At 38.3% G+C, this 17,249-nt stretch overlaps 1 protein-coding gene across 4 annotated transcripts; it reads left to right on the top strand.

The window, feature by feature from the left end:
- The first annotated feature begins 307 nt into the window (after window positions 1–307).
- Window positions 308–14,507, top strand: LOC116729134 (uncharacterized). 4 transcript variants are annotated; one of them, XM_032577490.1, is made up of 5 exons: window positions 308–555; window positions 4,555–4,874; window positions 5,030–5,090; window positions 5,642–5,795; window positions 14,014–14,507. In XM_032577490.1, the coding sequence occupies exons 2-5, from the start codon at window positions 4,572–4,574 to the stop codon at window positions 14,144–14,146; spliced, it is 651 nt and encodes a 216-aa protein (XP_032433381.1). In that variant the 5' UTR covers window positions 308–555; window positions 4,555–4,571; the 3' UTR covers window positions 14,147–14,507. The 4 variants fall into 4 exon arrangements, with proteins under 4 accessions (XP_032433381.1, XP_032433380.1, XP_032433379.1 ...); XM_032577489.1 differs by having other exon boundaries at window positions 4,515–4,874; XM_032577488.1 differs by lacking the exon at window positions 308–555 and having other exon boundaries at window positions 3,965–4,811.
- Window positions 14,508–17,249: the final 2,742 nt, after the last annotated feature.

The raw sequence follows: 17,249 nt of genomic DNA, 5'->3' as shown, positions 1-17,249 counted from the left end.
TCTCAAATGACTGTCAGCAGCTGCCATATATGCTATACACCCATAATCCAAAGAAGATCTCATGAGAACCTGATAAACTCCCAACAGCGCACTTCTTGAAGCTCCCATTCCTGTCCAGAGAGACATCTCAACAAATGATTCACTTTTTTTACATTTATTTTGAACTGATTCTATGTGCTGTTTCCAAGTTAATTTTTCATCAAAGATGACACCTAAAAACCTCCCTGTATTCACTTGTTCAAGCTTCTGATTATAAAGATTTAAAATATTTTCCTTATGTCTTCTATAAAAACACATAACTTGCACTGTAAAAAAAAACTGTAAAAAAACGGTAAAATGTACAGTAGAAATTTGAAGGAATTTTCCGTTTTTACATTTTACAGGTATTTTTCCCGTATTTTCAATTTGGCGCATTGCATCATGGGAACAAGAACCTGCACGAAGCGCAAAATCTTGTTCTGTAGCCATTCAAAGCTCTCTCTCCGACACTGAATGTGTATCCTGGACCCAGGTTGGACTTAGAAGTTGGAGTAATCGGTTTTTGGCACCTCTGGGGTAATGTAAAGTAAATCAATAAACATTTTTTAAATTAAAAAAACAAAACATAGTATTAGTATAGATCAGGGGTGGCGAACAAGTTAGACACAAAGAGCCGAAATCTTTAACTGTGAAAGTCCAAGAGCCACACCACGCGCTGACCTGCCAAGACAGACACACACACATGCGCACACAAACACACATAATTAAAACCATATATTTTTCTAATAACACACTCCTCTTCTTACAACATAACCCTCAAGTGTCCACCCTCAACACACACATCAAATGCAGCTTAGCCAGAGGTAATACAGCAACTACCCTGGAGGTCAGACACCCCCCTCTCCACACACACACAGGCACTGCTCTCTCTATCCCTCGCTCTGACACACACAACTAATGAACACACTTCAGATACATAGATAGGGCCTGTATAATGTAAATTGATCAATATTGAAATATTCACACAGGCATGTTTAGTCAGATGGTATTTTTTTCAAACTACATCACAGAGTTTCTTACCTTGCTGGAGGTGATGGGGTGATAATCTCAGTGGGATTTCTGGCATCTCTTGTTTCTAGTAATCCTCTGCAAATCAGGTTGGTATTCAGTTGTAGCCACTCGGAGCAGTTCCTTTACGTGAGTGTCAGTCAGAACGGACCGATGCTTGGACTTCACGTGTTTCAAGGTAGAAAACAGGGATTCGCAGACATATGTTGAGGAGAACATCGACAGCAGTTTGAGGGCGGCTCTTTTTACACACGGGTATTTTTCAGTTGGCACAACTCTCCAAAACGCAACAGGGCCTTCTTTCAAAAGAGATTTCAGTCTGTCATCCTCGCGTAGCTCAACCATCTCCAGTTCACTCGCTGCCTCATCAGTGACAAGCGGGGATTTGAGGCAGTCTGCCTCTGCATTAAAAGGGTCGATGAGAAGAGCGATCTGTGGTCTTTTCTGCTGCAGGTCCTCAAAACGCGAAGTAATGCTCCCGTACAGTTGCGCAAGCATTTTCACGTACTGACCCATATTCATTCTAATGCCAGACTTCTGCTGGGCGCTGCGCAATGAAGGAAAATGGGACAGATTGCCATTTTGAATGTGCACTTTGAACAGCTTCACCTTGTTAACAAAGGAGAATACACTTTGTGTCAGATCAGGAAGAGTTTTTAATTTCCCCTGCAGGTCCAGGTTTAGTTTGTCCAAGTGTGAAAGCATGTCCACTAAGAAAGCCAAATCCATAAGCCATTTGGGGTCTGAGAGCTGAGGGTAACTTTTGTTCTTTTCTGCCATAAACAATTTTACTGGTTCCAAAAGCTCCAAAAAGCGTGAAACCACTTTACCTCTTGAGAGCCATCTTACAGCGCAGTGCAGTGGCAAGTCACCTGGCAAGTCTCCGTCTAGGTCAGCAATGAGATTTTTGAACTGTCGGTGAGTAAGGGCATGCGTGCGGATGTAGTTCACAATCTCCATCATAGGTTTCATGACGTGGTCTAAATTCAGTGTTTTAGACACGAGTTGCTCCCGGTGGATGATGCAGTGAAAATTCCAAAAATCGGGGAAGAGGTCATCACCCTTACAAAGGCCCACAAGGCCGTTCACAGAACCAATCATCGATGGCGCTCCATCCGTGGCTATTGCGGTGAGTTTTTCTAAAGACATATTCGCTGTTTTGAATACTTCCATCATTGCTTCTTTTACGTCAGTGCCGCGAGTTCTGTCTTTTAATGGGACAATATCGAGAAGCTCTTCTTTCACCACGCAGTCCTCAGAAATCATTCGTACAAATATTGCCAACTGTGGCTTGTCCTGTATGTCGCATGACTCGTCTAATGCTACACTAAAATAAGCACATGCGTTCAGGTCTGCATGTAGATCAGATTCAAGCGCATTATTTATGTCTGATATTCTGGTTTCAACTGTGTGTCGTGACATCTGGAGATCAGTGATGGAATCTTTGAGTTGTTTGTTATCTGGAGCCAAAATGTCAATTAAATCTACAAAACACTGTTTTAAAAACTCGCCTTCGTTGTATGGTTTTTTAGCACGGGCAATATTCCATGCCACTTTATAGGATGCAAGTGTCACAGCTTCTCCACGCTTGGTCAATTGCTGAAACATTTGAGACTGTCTTTTTACCTGGCTTTTCAATGTGCTCAATTTTTGCTTCCGTAGTTCAGTACCTTTGGGGAAATCCTTGTCAATATTAGCATGGAGTGTGCTAAAATGACGCTGAAGGTTTGAAGCCTTGTAATGTGATATCGTGGTATCGCATAATAAACAGAGCGATTTGCCATTCCGTTCAATAAAAAAGTAAGCATCTTCCCATTCTTCCAGAAATGTCCTGTGTTCATCGTCATATTTTCGTTTAGCTTTGCATTTTGCCATTTTTACAAAGAAGGCAAGTCTGCGGTCTGCATGCATATAAAATGTTTACCTAATTTCCCGGCATGAGACGTAATCCGCGCATATGATTGGCGGTCACTTACGTCTCTTACGTCTTACGTCTCATAAAAAAACACCCAATCTGTCAAATTAATTTATTAATTTTAAAATATTATTATTTGTTTTTAATAACCCCTGATGGATTTAAGTGTGTTTAAGATATAAAAAAAAAGAAGAAAAGAAACATGAAACGAGGAAAGAGCCACAGTATATAGAAAATATGGTAACAGGCAAAGAGCCGCATTCTTATTGGTCGAGAGCCGCATGCGGCTCGAGAGCCGCGTGTTCGCCACCCCTGGTATAGATAATATTTCAGACTGGCGAACCGCTATCTTCTTGTAAATACGGTATAATTTTGCATTCGTTTTACTAAAAATGTTTTTACTCATATTTTTTAAATACCGTTTTTGGTTCTGAAATGTAAAAGTAAGACGAGGTTATTTATAACGGTCACCGCTTTTCTCTTTTTTTTCCCACACTCCAAGTACGGCGCCCATTTTTGCATTTATCTCTTGAGGAACTTGCTAGCTTGATTTTTTCGACCATCTTAATAAGAATGTGTCTCACATAGCCCCCCAAATTATTGATATATATGACAGTCGTCGTCTGCTGTGAGTTTTCTTGATTTAGCCTTTGGTGTTATGCGTTTTTTTCTTTTCAATATCCAAACTGTTGATAAATGGCGCGTGAAAGTTAGCAGTTCATGGCGTCATACTGCTTGTGCTTATTCTTAAATGTCAGGCTGTAGTTATTTTAATTGTTAAGCACAATTTGATAACCTGGGTGTGAGACGCAGGTGGATTTTTTTTTTTTCTTACTTTGACAGGATAGTTTTTACGTCCAGACTCCAGCTTTGTTATATATATATATATATATATATATATATATATATATATATATATATATATATATATATATATATATATATAATTTAGGTTTAATCTTGTGTTCATATAAATATAATTAACATGTTTTTTGTTTGTTTGTTTTTGTTCTATTGATTCTATTTAGAATTGCAAGCTGATTCTGCCCCCACTACTGAACCTTTGCAGCTGAATAGCCACCAGCTGCAACTATCACCTGTGACTTCCGGTTCCTGTGAGGCATATCCTGTGCCATGGCACAAAATGCCACCCCAACTTATGATTGCTGTTGAAGAAAAGAAAAGACCAAAACCTAAAGACAGAAGGGAACTTGTTCGCATCATCATTGATGATGTTCTTGGGAAGGACCAAAAAAGGCCTGGAAGAGCTAAGTTGAGGAACATTGCACAGCAGATCATAGAGCAATATCCCTGCTCTTTCCAAGACAGAGAGGTCAATGGATTAAAAGTTGTTGGAACAGGATATGATTCTCTGTTTATACAGCTTGAAAACAGAGTTGAAAATGTTATGAGACCATTGAGCTTTGGTTCAACAAAGAGACAATGCGAAGATGAAATGGCATCACAGAAAAAGTCTTTGCCTTCAAATCGCTATGGTTGTGTGCAGTGGCAGCCAACTGCTGAGAATGTGACAAACCTAAAATTCACACAGGAACAACTGAAAACTGCCTTCCAAACAAATCATTTTCCAGAGTCTGATGTTCGAAGAATGATGGCTGAAACCTATAGCATCCAGCGAGCAGCAATCAACAGAGGAAACTCCATCAGCAAGTTATTAGAAGACTGGCCTTTTCTCTTTGAAGCAATCCACCTGTTTGATCACACAACCACCCTTCTTGGCTTCCCAGTACAAACCAGACTGGCAGAGGAATTGTCAAAGAAAGAAAAGACAATAAAGGACTTCCTTGGGTCCAGAGGGGTGGATATTCCAGGAAGTGATGCTGTCCAGGTGATTAGTGGAATCGCAAAATTCTTCAAGGAGAAACCAGCCCAACTATTTTGTCAAAATGAGGTAAATTTACACTGTAAACATTTCTTTTTGTCCAAAAATATTAACAATTATTTTTTGTAAACATTAGCTGTTTAGTTCCGTCCATTATTAGAAGATTTACATGCTTTGGTGTTTACATTTCTCTATTTTGTGTATATTTTCTTTTCTCTCCTTAGCTGCTGCATCCAGAGAGTCCTGATCTTGACCTGCCAAGCACCCCATGCATCTTTATAATGGGTGTGCAATTATTATTATTTTGCTTTCCTCAGTCTGTTAAACTTTTGATTCAAAATTCTATATGTACTATGTTTTCTAGAATAACCTTCAAATAATGTTAAAGTTTGCTAATATACATTTTGATGCAATATCATACACATTGTTGGAACTGAATACCAGTGGTCCCCAAAGTCGGTCCTGGAGGCCCGACATCCTGCATGTTTTATTCTCTCCCTGGTGGTAGTAACAACCTTTCAGCAAGTCAATGTTCCTCTTAGGCCTCTAATGAGCCATCATTTGATCCACGTGCGTTAAACCAGGGAGAACTAAAACATGCAGGATGCCGGCCCTTGAGGACCGACTTTGGACACCCATGGATTATACAGTATTTTGAATAAATGTAAGGACAGAGAAAAATATGTTGACAGGTACGTGAAAAAAAAGTCATATGAAAATTAATATAATAAAACATTTTCTATATAATTACTGCGCGTATTTAGAACATATTATGGACATGTTCTGGTCACCTGTGGTGGATCTTAAACTCTTGTATTAATGATTTGTTTCTTTAGGTGAACAGCTTTTTAAAGTTGCTGTTGACCAAATGATTGTGAATGACCACATCAAGTCACCCATCGCTGCCCTAAGCTACGCCTTCTCCATGTTTTATGTCTTGAACATAAAATATCCAAAAGACATGTCCCTGACACTGGAATTTATACAAAGGTTGGTATATTTTTGTTGATATTTTGAATTATTTGGTCTGAGCAATAATAATTGATTAATTCTGTGCTTTTGAAACACAGTTCAGAAGCATTGTCTTATTTTCATTGTTTAATTTTCAGTCAATCTTTTTTTCCCCTTTTTTTTACAATTTTATCAGTTTCAAGTAACTTCAGTGATTGTTATGGGTTTGCCTTCATTAAAAGAAGTGTACCAACAATTTTGTTGTTTCAGTGATTGTTCATTCAAATTAGTCATAGTTGAGGATTGTCAAGGAGTTATTTGCAACTGTTGAGACAGTCCAGTTGCATGACTGCAACTGGACTGGTGATCAGCTGCACTAATTGGATTGCCTGGCAGATCCAGAAAGCCGCTGTATGACAGCGAAAGTCCCAAAGGAGTTACAATTACATGGAGAAATCTGCATTTCAAATCAGTGAACATGAAAATGGGCTTTACATACATTTAGCAAATACGCATTGGCCTCTGCAATTAGTGAAAGAGCAGATTTGACAATGGCTTATATTGACAATATTTTAAGCTCTGGTAGGTTTAAAATAAATTAACCTCTCATGACTGTAGCACAGTTGCACAACATTGAATTGAGTACATTTAATGTCAAATGGATGGTTCTGCAGCAACAAGGTACTGTGATCAATTCCTGGTTGGAGCTCTTCAGTCCGGACCTTGCATAATTTCTATGCATTGGTGGAGCAATGTTTAGTTAACTAGAGGTTGTAAACTACTTTAAACTTTAAGTGGACGTTTATAAAGGTTCCTCTTGTTTGTCATTTGTTGCTCTGTAGTGGATTGGTGAAAATCTTTCTCGACCACATTCAGATTGAGACCTTGCCTATTCTTTATAGACTGTCTAGACTCTTGTGTCATCTCTCATTCTGTCCTCTCTTCAGCTCAGGTGTTCAATAGGAGGAATGTTGACTTTATTTTGAATCACTATCATTCTTTTCTTGCATAGTTCAAAAGATCTTGATTTAAAATGGTGTGTTTCGAAGTGTTCCCAGCAACCTTCCGACCAAAAATGGCATAACAGCACAAGTATTCGTCTCCAAAATATCCAGTATGGCCTTGTTGGGCTGATATGCACAAGTGCCAAATGAATACACCGCTGTTTTGTTTAAACAGCAGTGTATTTATATCCTTTACACAAATTTAGGAAATCAAAACAGACACAGGCAAATAATATTCCTAACTCCAAAGTCAATGGATAAAACACAAGATCAATTTCAGAGTTAAAAACACCAAAATAAACATTATTAAAACTTTCCTATATATATAAAAACTGCAGCAGGTACAATTTCTAAAAAAACAATTGGTCTCTCTAAATTGTCCAAAGTGTGAATGTGTGTGCGCAAGGATAAATGTGTTAGATGATGATGGATGAATATTTGTTAAAAGTGTCTGACAGTAAAATATGAAACAGAGGATCTGTGAAAATTCCTCTGACTCTGCTGCTGTCCAGAAACAACCAATCAGAACCAAAAGACAAACTTTGGTTCTGATTGGTTTCTAATGCGTTGAATGTGTCTCAGCACATTCAACACATTAGACTACTAATGTACTGCAGCCATGCAATTGGCAGAAATACAACCTAACATTATATAATCATTATTTATAGAATGATTTAGAAAACAAAATGCTATACAGATTTGTCAAAACAATTTCGACCCATATTAGAACTTTGCATTCATTTCCCTTCATTTTAGTTGCTGTGATTTTGCTTAACACAGACATTTTCCCTAACCCTATCTAAAACTTAATTCACATTTTACCTCTAAATGTTACCCCTGACTCAAAGCAATGACTCCATCATATTAGGACCAGGCTTTGGTCCTAATATGATAGAACCAATATGACACAGGACATATAATGGTGCGTTCACACCAAACACGTTTTGAGAGTCAGGCGCATCTGATTTACATTCAACATCTATGTGGAGGCGCGTTTGGAGCGCCTAGCGGCCGTTGGGAGCATTTGACATCAAACGAGTCCATGGCATCCAACACTCCACATAGACTTTGAATGTAAACTGGACTCACCTGACCCTCTATAGGAGTTTGATATTAAAGCATTATTAGAATATTCAGTTCCATTGGTAACAATGACATCCGCAGTGATGTCATAACTATGATATCACAAAGGAATCTCTCTCTTGACTGTAGCTCACAGACAGTGTTTTCTCAGACCTGTTCCACAGTTCTATCGCGACAGATCACTCTTTAGAGCACGTTCGAAATTAATCCTTTCAGAGAAGAAATAATTTACCAGAATATAGATATGAAGCAACAACAGAATACTTGTGAACATGAAGCTTTTCCAGCTGAGCTTTCATGGATTGAAATGATGGAGCAAAACATCCAAGTCGACTACGACGAAATCCTTGTTTTTGACGATGACAGCGAGCCGGAAGATGAATCATCGGAGATCCAGGGTGAACCAAGTCCTTCCGGCGACTTTGAGAGCCCAAGATCATTGGAAGTCGAGCAGAAAACAACTCCTTCTGCTGGCTTCGAGATCACCCCCTTAGTGGAAGACGAGGAAGAGTCTAGCCAACACGTCATCAATCTCACAAAGCAGGTAGACGATCTTAAAGAAGAACTGCAGAGTAAGATTTTTGAACTCCGTGAGGAAAGAGACAAAAGGATTGCATGTCAGGCTGAAGTGAAATCACAGCAGGAGGAGATTCATAAGCTGCAAAAAATGTTGGAAAGAGAACGTCATCTGCAAGTCAAACGTGAAGGTGAATCAAAGAGCATTCTTCAACAGCTGGATCACTTCAAGAGGGAGGCAGAAAAATATGAATCCCGCAATAAAGGTCTGATTGAAGTAATGATTGAAGGATACAAAGAGAGACTTAAATTTGAGGAACAGATCAAAACTCACACTGAGCAAGCTTCCAAAATCAAAGAACAGGAGGAAAAAGTGAAATCATTGCAGGGTCAGGTTGCAGACCTGAAGATAAAGTTGAAACTTGCTCTGGAAAACAACCATCCGAGAGTCTCCACCCAACCAGAGGTCCCCCTGCAAAAAGAAGACTCCCTGCAAACAGAAGAGACCAAGGAAAGACAGACCTCCAATCCATCAGGGAGGTCCGAGGAAAGATGGACCTCCAATCCATCAGGGAGGTCCGAGGAAAGACGGACCTCCAATCCATCAGGGAGGTCCGAGGAAAGACGGACCTCCAATCAACCAGGGAGGTCCGAGGAAAGACGGACCTCCAATCAACCAGGGAGGTCCGAGGAGAAGCAGACCTCCAATCAACCGGGGAGGTTCGAGGAGAAGCAGACCTCCTATCAACTGGGGAGGTCCGAGGAAAGACGGACCTCCAATCCATCAGGGAGGTCGGAGGAAAGATGGACCTCCAATCAACCAGGGAGGTCCGAGGAGAAGCAGACCTCCAATCAACCGGGGAGGTCCGAGGAAAGATGGACCTCCAATCAAACGGGGAGGTCCGAGGTAAGATGGACCTCCAATCAAACGGGGAGGTCCGAGGAAAGATGGACCTCCAATCAAACGGGGAGGTCCGAGGAAAGATGGACCTCCAATCAACCAGGGAGGTCAGAGGAAAGACGGACCTCCAATCAACCAGGGAGGTCCGAGGAGAAGCAGACCTCCAATCAACTGGGGAGGTCCGAGGAGAAGCAGACCTCCAATCCATCAGGGAGGTCCGAGGAAAGATGGACCTCCAATCAACCAGGGAGGTCCGAGGAGAAGCAGACCTCCAATCAACCGGGGAGGTCCGAGGAAAGATGGACCTCCAATCAAACGGGGAGGTCCGAGGAAAGATGGACCTCCAATCAAACGGGGAGGTCCGAGGAAAAATGGACCTCCAATCAAACGGGGAGGTCCGAGGAAAGACGGACCTCCAATCAACCAGGGAGGTCCGAGGAAAGATGGACCTCCAATACAACAGGGAGGTCTGAGGAAAGATGGACCTCCAATCCAACAGGGAGGTCCGAGGAAAGATGGACCTCCAATCAATCAGGGAGGTCCGAGGAAACATGGACCTCCAATCCAACAGGGACATCCGAGGAAAGATGGACCTCCAATCAAACATCGAGGTCCATGCGACCAACCTCCACTGGTTGCATGGAGGGGCTTCGTGTTGGCGTTGGCCTGAAGGCCAGTCTAAGCCCAGCTCGGCCTTTACGCCGACCCACACCCAGGTGGTACTAACCTGGATAACAATCCAAACCCAGGTTTTGCCAACACTGGGCATTATGAAAATTCAATGTTTTACACAAATTTAGGAAATCAAAACAGACACAGGCAAATAATAATCCTAACTCCAAAGTCAATGGAGAAAACACAAGGTCAATTTCAGAGTTAAAAACACCAAAATAACCATTATTAAAACTTTCCTATCTATAAAAACTGCAGCTGGTAGAATTTCTAAAAAATTAATTGGTCTCTTTAAATTGTCCTAAGGCAGCGCTTCTCAATTCCAGTCCTCAGGCCCCCCTGCTCTGCATGTTTTAGATGTGCCTCTATACCAGAACAGCTGATTCAAATGATTGCGTGACCATCAAGTACTGCAGAAGCCTGTTAATCACCCATTATTCAATCCAGGCGTGTGGCAGAAGGGAAACACCTAAAACATGCAGGCAGGGAGGGCGTGAGGACTGGAATTGAGAAACACTGTCCTAAGGTGTGAATGTGTGTGCGCAAGGATAAATGTGTTCGTCTCCAAAATATCCAGTATGGCCTTGTTGGGCTGATATGCACAAGTGCCAAATGAATACACCGCTGTTTTGTTTAAACAGCAGTGTATTTATATCCTTTACACAAATTTAGGAAATCAAAACAGACACAGGCAAATAATATTCCTAACTCCAAAGCCAATGGATAAAACACAAGATCAATTTCAGAGTTAAAAACACCAAAATTAACATTATTAAAACTTTCCTATATATATAAAAACTGCAGCAGGTACAATTTCTAAAAAAACAATTGGTCTCTCTAAATTGTCCTAAGTGTGAATGTGTGTGCGCAAGGATAAGTGTGTTAGATGAATATTTGTTAAAAGTGTCTGACAGTAAAATATGAAACTGAGAATCTGAAAATTCCTCTGACTCTGCTGCTGTCCAGAAACAACCAATCAGAACCAAAAGACAAACTTTTGGTTCTGATTGGTTTCTAATGCGTTGAATGTGTCTCAGCATATTCAACACATTAGACTACTAATGTACTGCAGCTATGCAATTGGCAGAAATACAACCTAACATTATATCATCATTATTTATAGAATGATTTAGAAAACAAAATGCTATACAGATTTATCAAAACTATTTCGACCCATATTAGAACTTTGCATTCATTTCCCTTCATTTTAGTTGCTGTGATTTTGCTTAACACAGACATTTTCCCTAACCCTATCTAAAACTTAATTCACATTTTACCTCTAAATGTTACCCCTGACTCAAAGCAATGACTCCATCATATTAGGACCAGGCTTTGGTCCTAATATGATGGAACCTATATGACACAGGACATATAATGGTGCGTTCACACCAAACACGTTTTGAGAGTCAGGCGCATCTGATTTACATTCAACGTCTATGTGGAGGCGCGTTGAGGGCCGATGTGGCCGTTTGACGCGTCAAGAGAGTCCATGGCGTCCAACACTCCACATAGACTTTGAATGTAAACCAGACTCGCCTGACGCTCAAAACGTGTTTGATGTGAATGAACTATTAGAATGTTCAGTTCCATTGGTAACAATGACATCAGCAGTGATGACATCACTCTTTGATGCATCAAAAGAATCTATTTGCTAGAGAAGTCTACCAGCGACACACCTTGTTTTTGTATTAAAAAAAATTTAGATGTAAAAAAAATTCGGAGGTGAACAAGCAGGCATCATAATTTGGAAATGGTGTTTGAAGCCAACAGGCAGGTTTAAGGACGGAGCAATTGGTGCGCACCCCGTCGTGCCCAGTACAACGCTTCAACTACAAACTATAAACCTAGCTTAATTCCTCTTTACAGTCATTGTTACTGGTGCATAAAAAAACTTTATTTACAATAAGGAAACAATGTTTAGCCTGGTGGGGGGCAAGTAAAGCATGGTGGCCCGCCAGGGTTATAGTACACTGAGTACACTGCATTGGCTATGCGCCCTTATAGTTGCCAATTTATTCATAGAAACAATCAAATTAATTTGATTATAAATTAATTTATAATTATGCACCTTTATTTATTATACCAGAATACTCAGCAAACCTTGGTTGTTGTGGCTGTTTCCCCCAAATTTACTCTTGGTTGGTATTTTTAAAGTGTTTAATGATCTTTACAGAATCTTGGTGACCCTCATAACACCAATCCTTGCTACAGTTCCCGATGTTTAAAACGTTTCAGCTTTTCTGACTGTTTGTCGGGCGAGTTTAGGCAAATATCTTTCATAAGTTATTTATTGACTTATGAAGAGCATTTGCTTTACTTGAAGGTTGTATTTTCTTGTTTTTCTCATTTTGAAAAGTGGATGAGGGACATTGTACTGAGGGTCATAGCTATATTTCAGGAAATAACTAAATGATTAATTACAAGAACGGTTGCATTGATTTATTTTACCATTAGGGATGCCAATATCCGAGACATTTTTGTAGACGTGATTCCTTTTTAATTTTTACTGTGAGCTAATACAGCTGTGATAAAGATGAATTTTATGCCTTTTTGCACATCTTTACCAGCCGTCGCTGTTATTGTGAGGAACGCTATATTCAAAGAAACATCAGGTTGTGTAGAAGTCCAATATGTTTCCTCCACTCTGCATTTCATTTGCTTTATCTGCTGAAAGCTCCATTGACAAACTGCTCTGAATGTGCAATTTCATGCTGCAGTTTACCAGGTAGCTGCAGGTGTTAAATCAGAGAGGGTTTCAAATCCTTTCCATTAATATTCAACTTATACCCTTTATGTTCTGATTTCTTTCATTGTTCTACGTCTTCACCTTGCAGCAAGAACAGCATGACTCAGAATGAAGAACCTCCTGTGGCTGAAAAGCTTGTTTGACCCAACCCTTGAGAAAAGCCATTTAGCAGTGGAATTAACAGTTTTCTTCTTTAAAAGGCTAAACTGAGCTTTGCTCTGCTATGTTATGGACATTAATTTGGCTTAGAAGCTCAGTGTGAGTGATGTAAGTCAACTTTCTATGGCTATCTCTAGGGTGTCAATTGTTTGAAAAATTGATTTGTTTTGAGAGGCATTAGTATTCAGCCTAAAGACACACTCAGCTACACAATTTTTGAAAAAAAGAAAAGGAATCCTGAAGGAAAACGTGTAGCCAGGTGTTACAACATGAATTCTGTGCAGATTTTTGAAAATGTATTAGTATTTTAAGACACAGCATGTTTGCTGCGAGGGTCATTCATCTATGTGAGAAACATTAAGGATTTCAGTGCATGTAGACGGATGTAGGGAAGTCCAATTAACTTTGTTGACTTTTTGCTTTGATTGGGATTCCAATTGGATTATAAAACTATTTAAGGGAAAAACCCAGAGCTGAGAAATTAGGACAAGACACTGACATATCTCATGCATGGATAAAACAGCCAGATCACTAAGCTAGCAATTGGTGTTGTTTGTAAGCATAAAGTTAATCCAGTACGAAAATGCTCTCTGACAATGTATATAGCTAATGTGTCCTACCAACCTCAATAGAGTAAGAAGTCACATTACAGAAAAACCCCCATTGATATGCCCTTCAAGAACCTTTACATTTTTCAATGATATGAAAAATTTATTTGTCTTTTAACACTAGGACTACCAGGATTTTGAGAAATTCCTATCTCTACCAAGAGGGGCCAGATTGGGTATCTTCCTAGAGCTACCGAGAGAGGGCCAAACTGGGTTATTAGCATCCAAATGTGGCCAAACTGACGACTCTGAATGGTCTAATTAGCATCCCTGTAGATGAGCAAGGGGGAGGAGAGCCAAACTCACTACATCAACTTTCACGCTGATTGTCCTTGGAACAGGATAGTAATGGCCTTATTTACATAACAAAGGCGCCTCTTCACACCCTCTCTTGGAGGGCCAAACTGGCCCCTCTCTGGTAGCTCTAGGGACAGGGCCAAACTGGCCCCTCTCTGGTACCTGGACGAAGATTCCCATTTTGGGAATCTTTGGTAGTCCTAGTGATAATGTAATTTGGACGCATCTGTCTGTATGTTAAACTCAAGTATCCATTCCCTTTTTTTTTTAGAGTCTTTCTGGGCTTAAACCCCAAACGAGGGTCAAAGGCTGAAATGAAGGGGAAGAAGCATCATCACATTCCACCCCGACTGCTCAAGTTTGTAAATGAACTGTATGACTTTGACAGTCCATGGAAAATTTGATTCTTGTAAAAGGTGATGCTTCATAATGTTCTCTGTTATGTTGACAGCAGTTCAGAAAATAGTAGTTGGATGTTGGTCCTTGTTTACACCTGTGATTTTAATCTTGTAATGCAAATTGCAAGATTAAAATTGTATTTTTTTAATGTTAGTGTTGGATTGTGTTAATTAAATTAAACTTAACAAAATTATTAAATTGACTTCAAAGTCTGGACTCAAGAATGAACTTTACATTGACCTTAACAACTTTAAAAATATGTTTGACTGAATATATAATTGAGAATGCAATTTGTAATTATATTGTAATGATGTGTTGATATGGTATTGAAAAACCATGAACTGCAAAATAAAATTTGCAAATGGATTGTTTATGGTTTCATTGTTAACCCATCTGCATGAGCTATTTTAACACTAAATTTCATGGTCTAAATGTCCTTTTGAATAAGAAGTTGAGTTTTGCTTAAATTTATGTTTATTTAAAATGTAGTGCTTTATATTTATTACTTAGTCAATGTCTAACACAGACTTGAATGGTTTGAATGTCAAAAATACAAGTTTTTAAGTAACAGAAATGCTTGTGAATATACTACAGATTTACTGGAAAAATACGGAAAATTTTAGTTAGGGATTAACAGAAATGCAAGTTAATTAACATTGAAAAACTGTGAAAATACTGTAAGAAAACAGAAAATGTACTGCCTGAAAATTACCAGGATGTTTTCCTGTTTTTTTACGGAATGTTTTAATACATATTGTAAAAAAACGGAAAATTTCAATTCATTATTTACAGAAGTGTTTGTGAATATACAGGACATGTACTGTAAAAATACGGAAAATTTCAATTATGGATTAACAGAAGTGCTGGTAAATTTAACATAAAAAAATGCTGTTAAATTACGGAAAACTTATGACCAGAATTTCCGTAAAAAAACAGAAAATGTGCTGGCAGAAAATTACCAGGACATTTTCCTGTTTTTTTACGGAATTTTTTTTTACTGTGTGGGACTTTGCAACTGACATTCTAAATCCCCATTTAGAATGGGGATTCTAAATCTTCCACTTTCAAAATGGCATCCTGCATCTTTTTCTGTAAATATATAAGTTTACAGTATGTCCACCGCACCCACAGAGCCCCATCATCTGCAAATAAAGATTTCCCAATACTACTATCTATTTCTCCCTTTACGAAAACCACTTAGAAAAGGACAAAATAAATTTTTACTTTCAAGAAAATATGACAGTCTATCTGTTACAATTCTCTACATTATTTTCCCTAATTGAGATGTAAGAGCTATTAATCCATAATTTGAAGGGTCAGTTGCATTTTTACCTGGCTTCAACACATTAATTATAACTGACTCCTTCCATGCCGCAGGAATTATCCCTGTCTCCCAAATCAGATTCAAAAGTTTAAAAATAACAGTAAGAGATACATCATTGTATATCATTTAAATGTTTAAGCATTATATAACAAACTTCATCTTTTCCCAATGTTGACTGTTTTGCATTAAAAATAGTTTTTTTCAGCTCATACATAGTAAAAGAAATATCTAGATCTTGATTTGAAACTGTTATCTTCTTTTCCTCCTTTTAATGATGTTTACTGACAGTTTACAGGCTTAATGTATTACTGCCATCAACTGGACGGAGGTGTAATCCAGAAATTCAATTTATCCCATATCTTTAAAAACCCTAAAATAATTGTATTATATACATACACACACACACACAGTACATACTAAATCCTCCCAGCTAATTTTGTGTCTTTTAAATAAGTGCTTGAATTATATCTTGTGAATGATGCTTCCCTAATAAATTAGCCATAGTTTATTATGGTGAAAAATAAATATACAAACCATATTAGTATATTGGTTATAATGCAGCTTGACTATCTGATGCAATTATATATTTATATATAATTTGGATGATTAATCCATACTTGAAGATGGACTAATCATCAGTGTGCTTGAAGTGTTTTATTTTGGAACAACTAATTTTGTGCTGTATTTTAATAGTGATTAAATTGTATTTGAAACGCAATCAATTACAAATTTATTGATGGAACTTGACTTAATGTCGTGTTTTGATTGTTGATTCTATGTTGCCTTGTGTTTCTGTGTTTGATATGATGTAACGCACTTTGAAATGCCTTGCTGCTGAAATGTGCTATACAAATAAAATTTGATTGATTGATTGATTGATTGATTGGCTGTGAGGGACCAGACTCAAACGAGGACAAAAAAGTGTTCAAAGTAGAAAAAGTTCAATTTAATTCTTCCAAAAATAGCAAGCAAAAAATTGCTTAAAAAAGATTTAATGCAAAAATAAGTCAAAGACTAAATAACAATTTTGGGCCCAATTTAACTGAGGTCAACTGAACTCTAACTGAACACAAACAAAACTGACCTGCAAACAAAGAACAAAAGGCTTAAATAGGGGTGGAGTAATCTAAATCTACCACATGAGGGAGGCACGACATAACAAAAGAACAAATAAATACAAAATTAACTAAAGCATTCTATGAAACAAATAAAGCAAAACTAACTTTTACTTAGCAGAAACAATAATAAGTGAATATTTAAGTGACAAAATTAACTAATTAAGATCAACTTGAAACAACAAAGTCTCCCCCTTCAGTCTTTTAGAAAAACAAATGGTTTGTTTCAGGTTTCCTCCTCCAGCTGGTTTGAATCAGCAGCACCTCACACAAACAAACAAGTGTAAATAAACCATTCAGACAGACATTAACTTAAGTGTGCACCCATTAGAAAATATACATCTAAATGAAATAACTAACTTAAACAGACTATAAGCTGTAACTAATATAAAGAAAAAATACTAACAAGATGTGGTGGTGGGAGGAACGTCCACCACATTGGCATTACATATTTTATATATTAGTAGTGTGATTACAGTATGCTACAATTACACTATTGGTTTATTATAATTGCTAATGAAGTACACTTCTCAGTTACTTATCAATATCTTTTATTAAGGCCACTTTGTACATTACATGCTTCATACACACTACAGTACTGCAAACATATTAGGCTAAAAGAAAACAGAAGGATCAACTACAACACACTTTCCGACTAAAACAAATTAC

The sequence above is a fragment of the Xiphophorus hellerii genome, chromosome 12, assembly GCF_003331165.1.
Source record: "Xiphophorus hellerii strain 12219 chromosome 12, Xiphophorus_hellerii-4.1, whole genome shotgun sequence".
Taxonomy (NCBI): domain Eukaryota; kingdom Metazoa; phylum Chordata; class Actinopteri; order Cyprinodontiformes; family Poeciliidae; genus Xiphophorus; species Xiphophorus hellerii.
This window is presented reverse-complemented; position numbering and strand designations above follow the sequence as displayed.

What these genes read in the sequence shown, in the direction of transcription:
- LOC116729134 (XM_032577487.1), top strand. Translation starts at nt 4,107, where the DNA reads ATGCCACCCCAACTTATGATTGCTGTTGAAGAAAAGAAAAGACCAAAA. An exon ending in CCCATGCATCTTTATAATGG is followed by an intron (nt 5,091 to 5,641) that starts GTGTGCAATTAT and finishes TTGTTTCTTTAG; the next exon opens with GTGAACAGCTTTTTAAAGTT. An exon ending in ACACTGGAATTTATACAAAG is followed by an intron (nt 5,796 to 14,013) that starts GTTGGTATATTT and finishes TTTTTTTTTTAG; the next exon opens with AGTCTTTCTGGGCTTAAACC.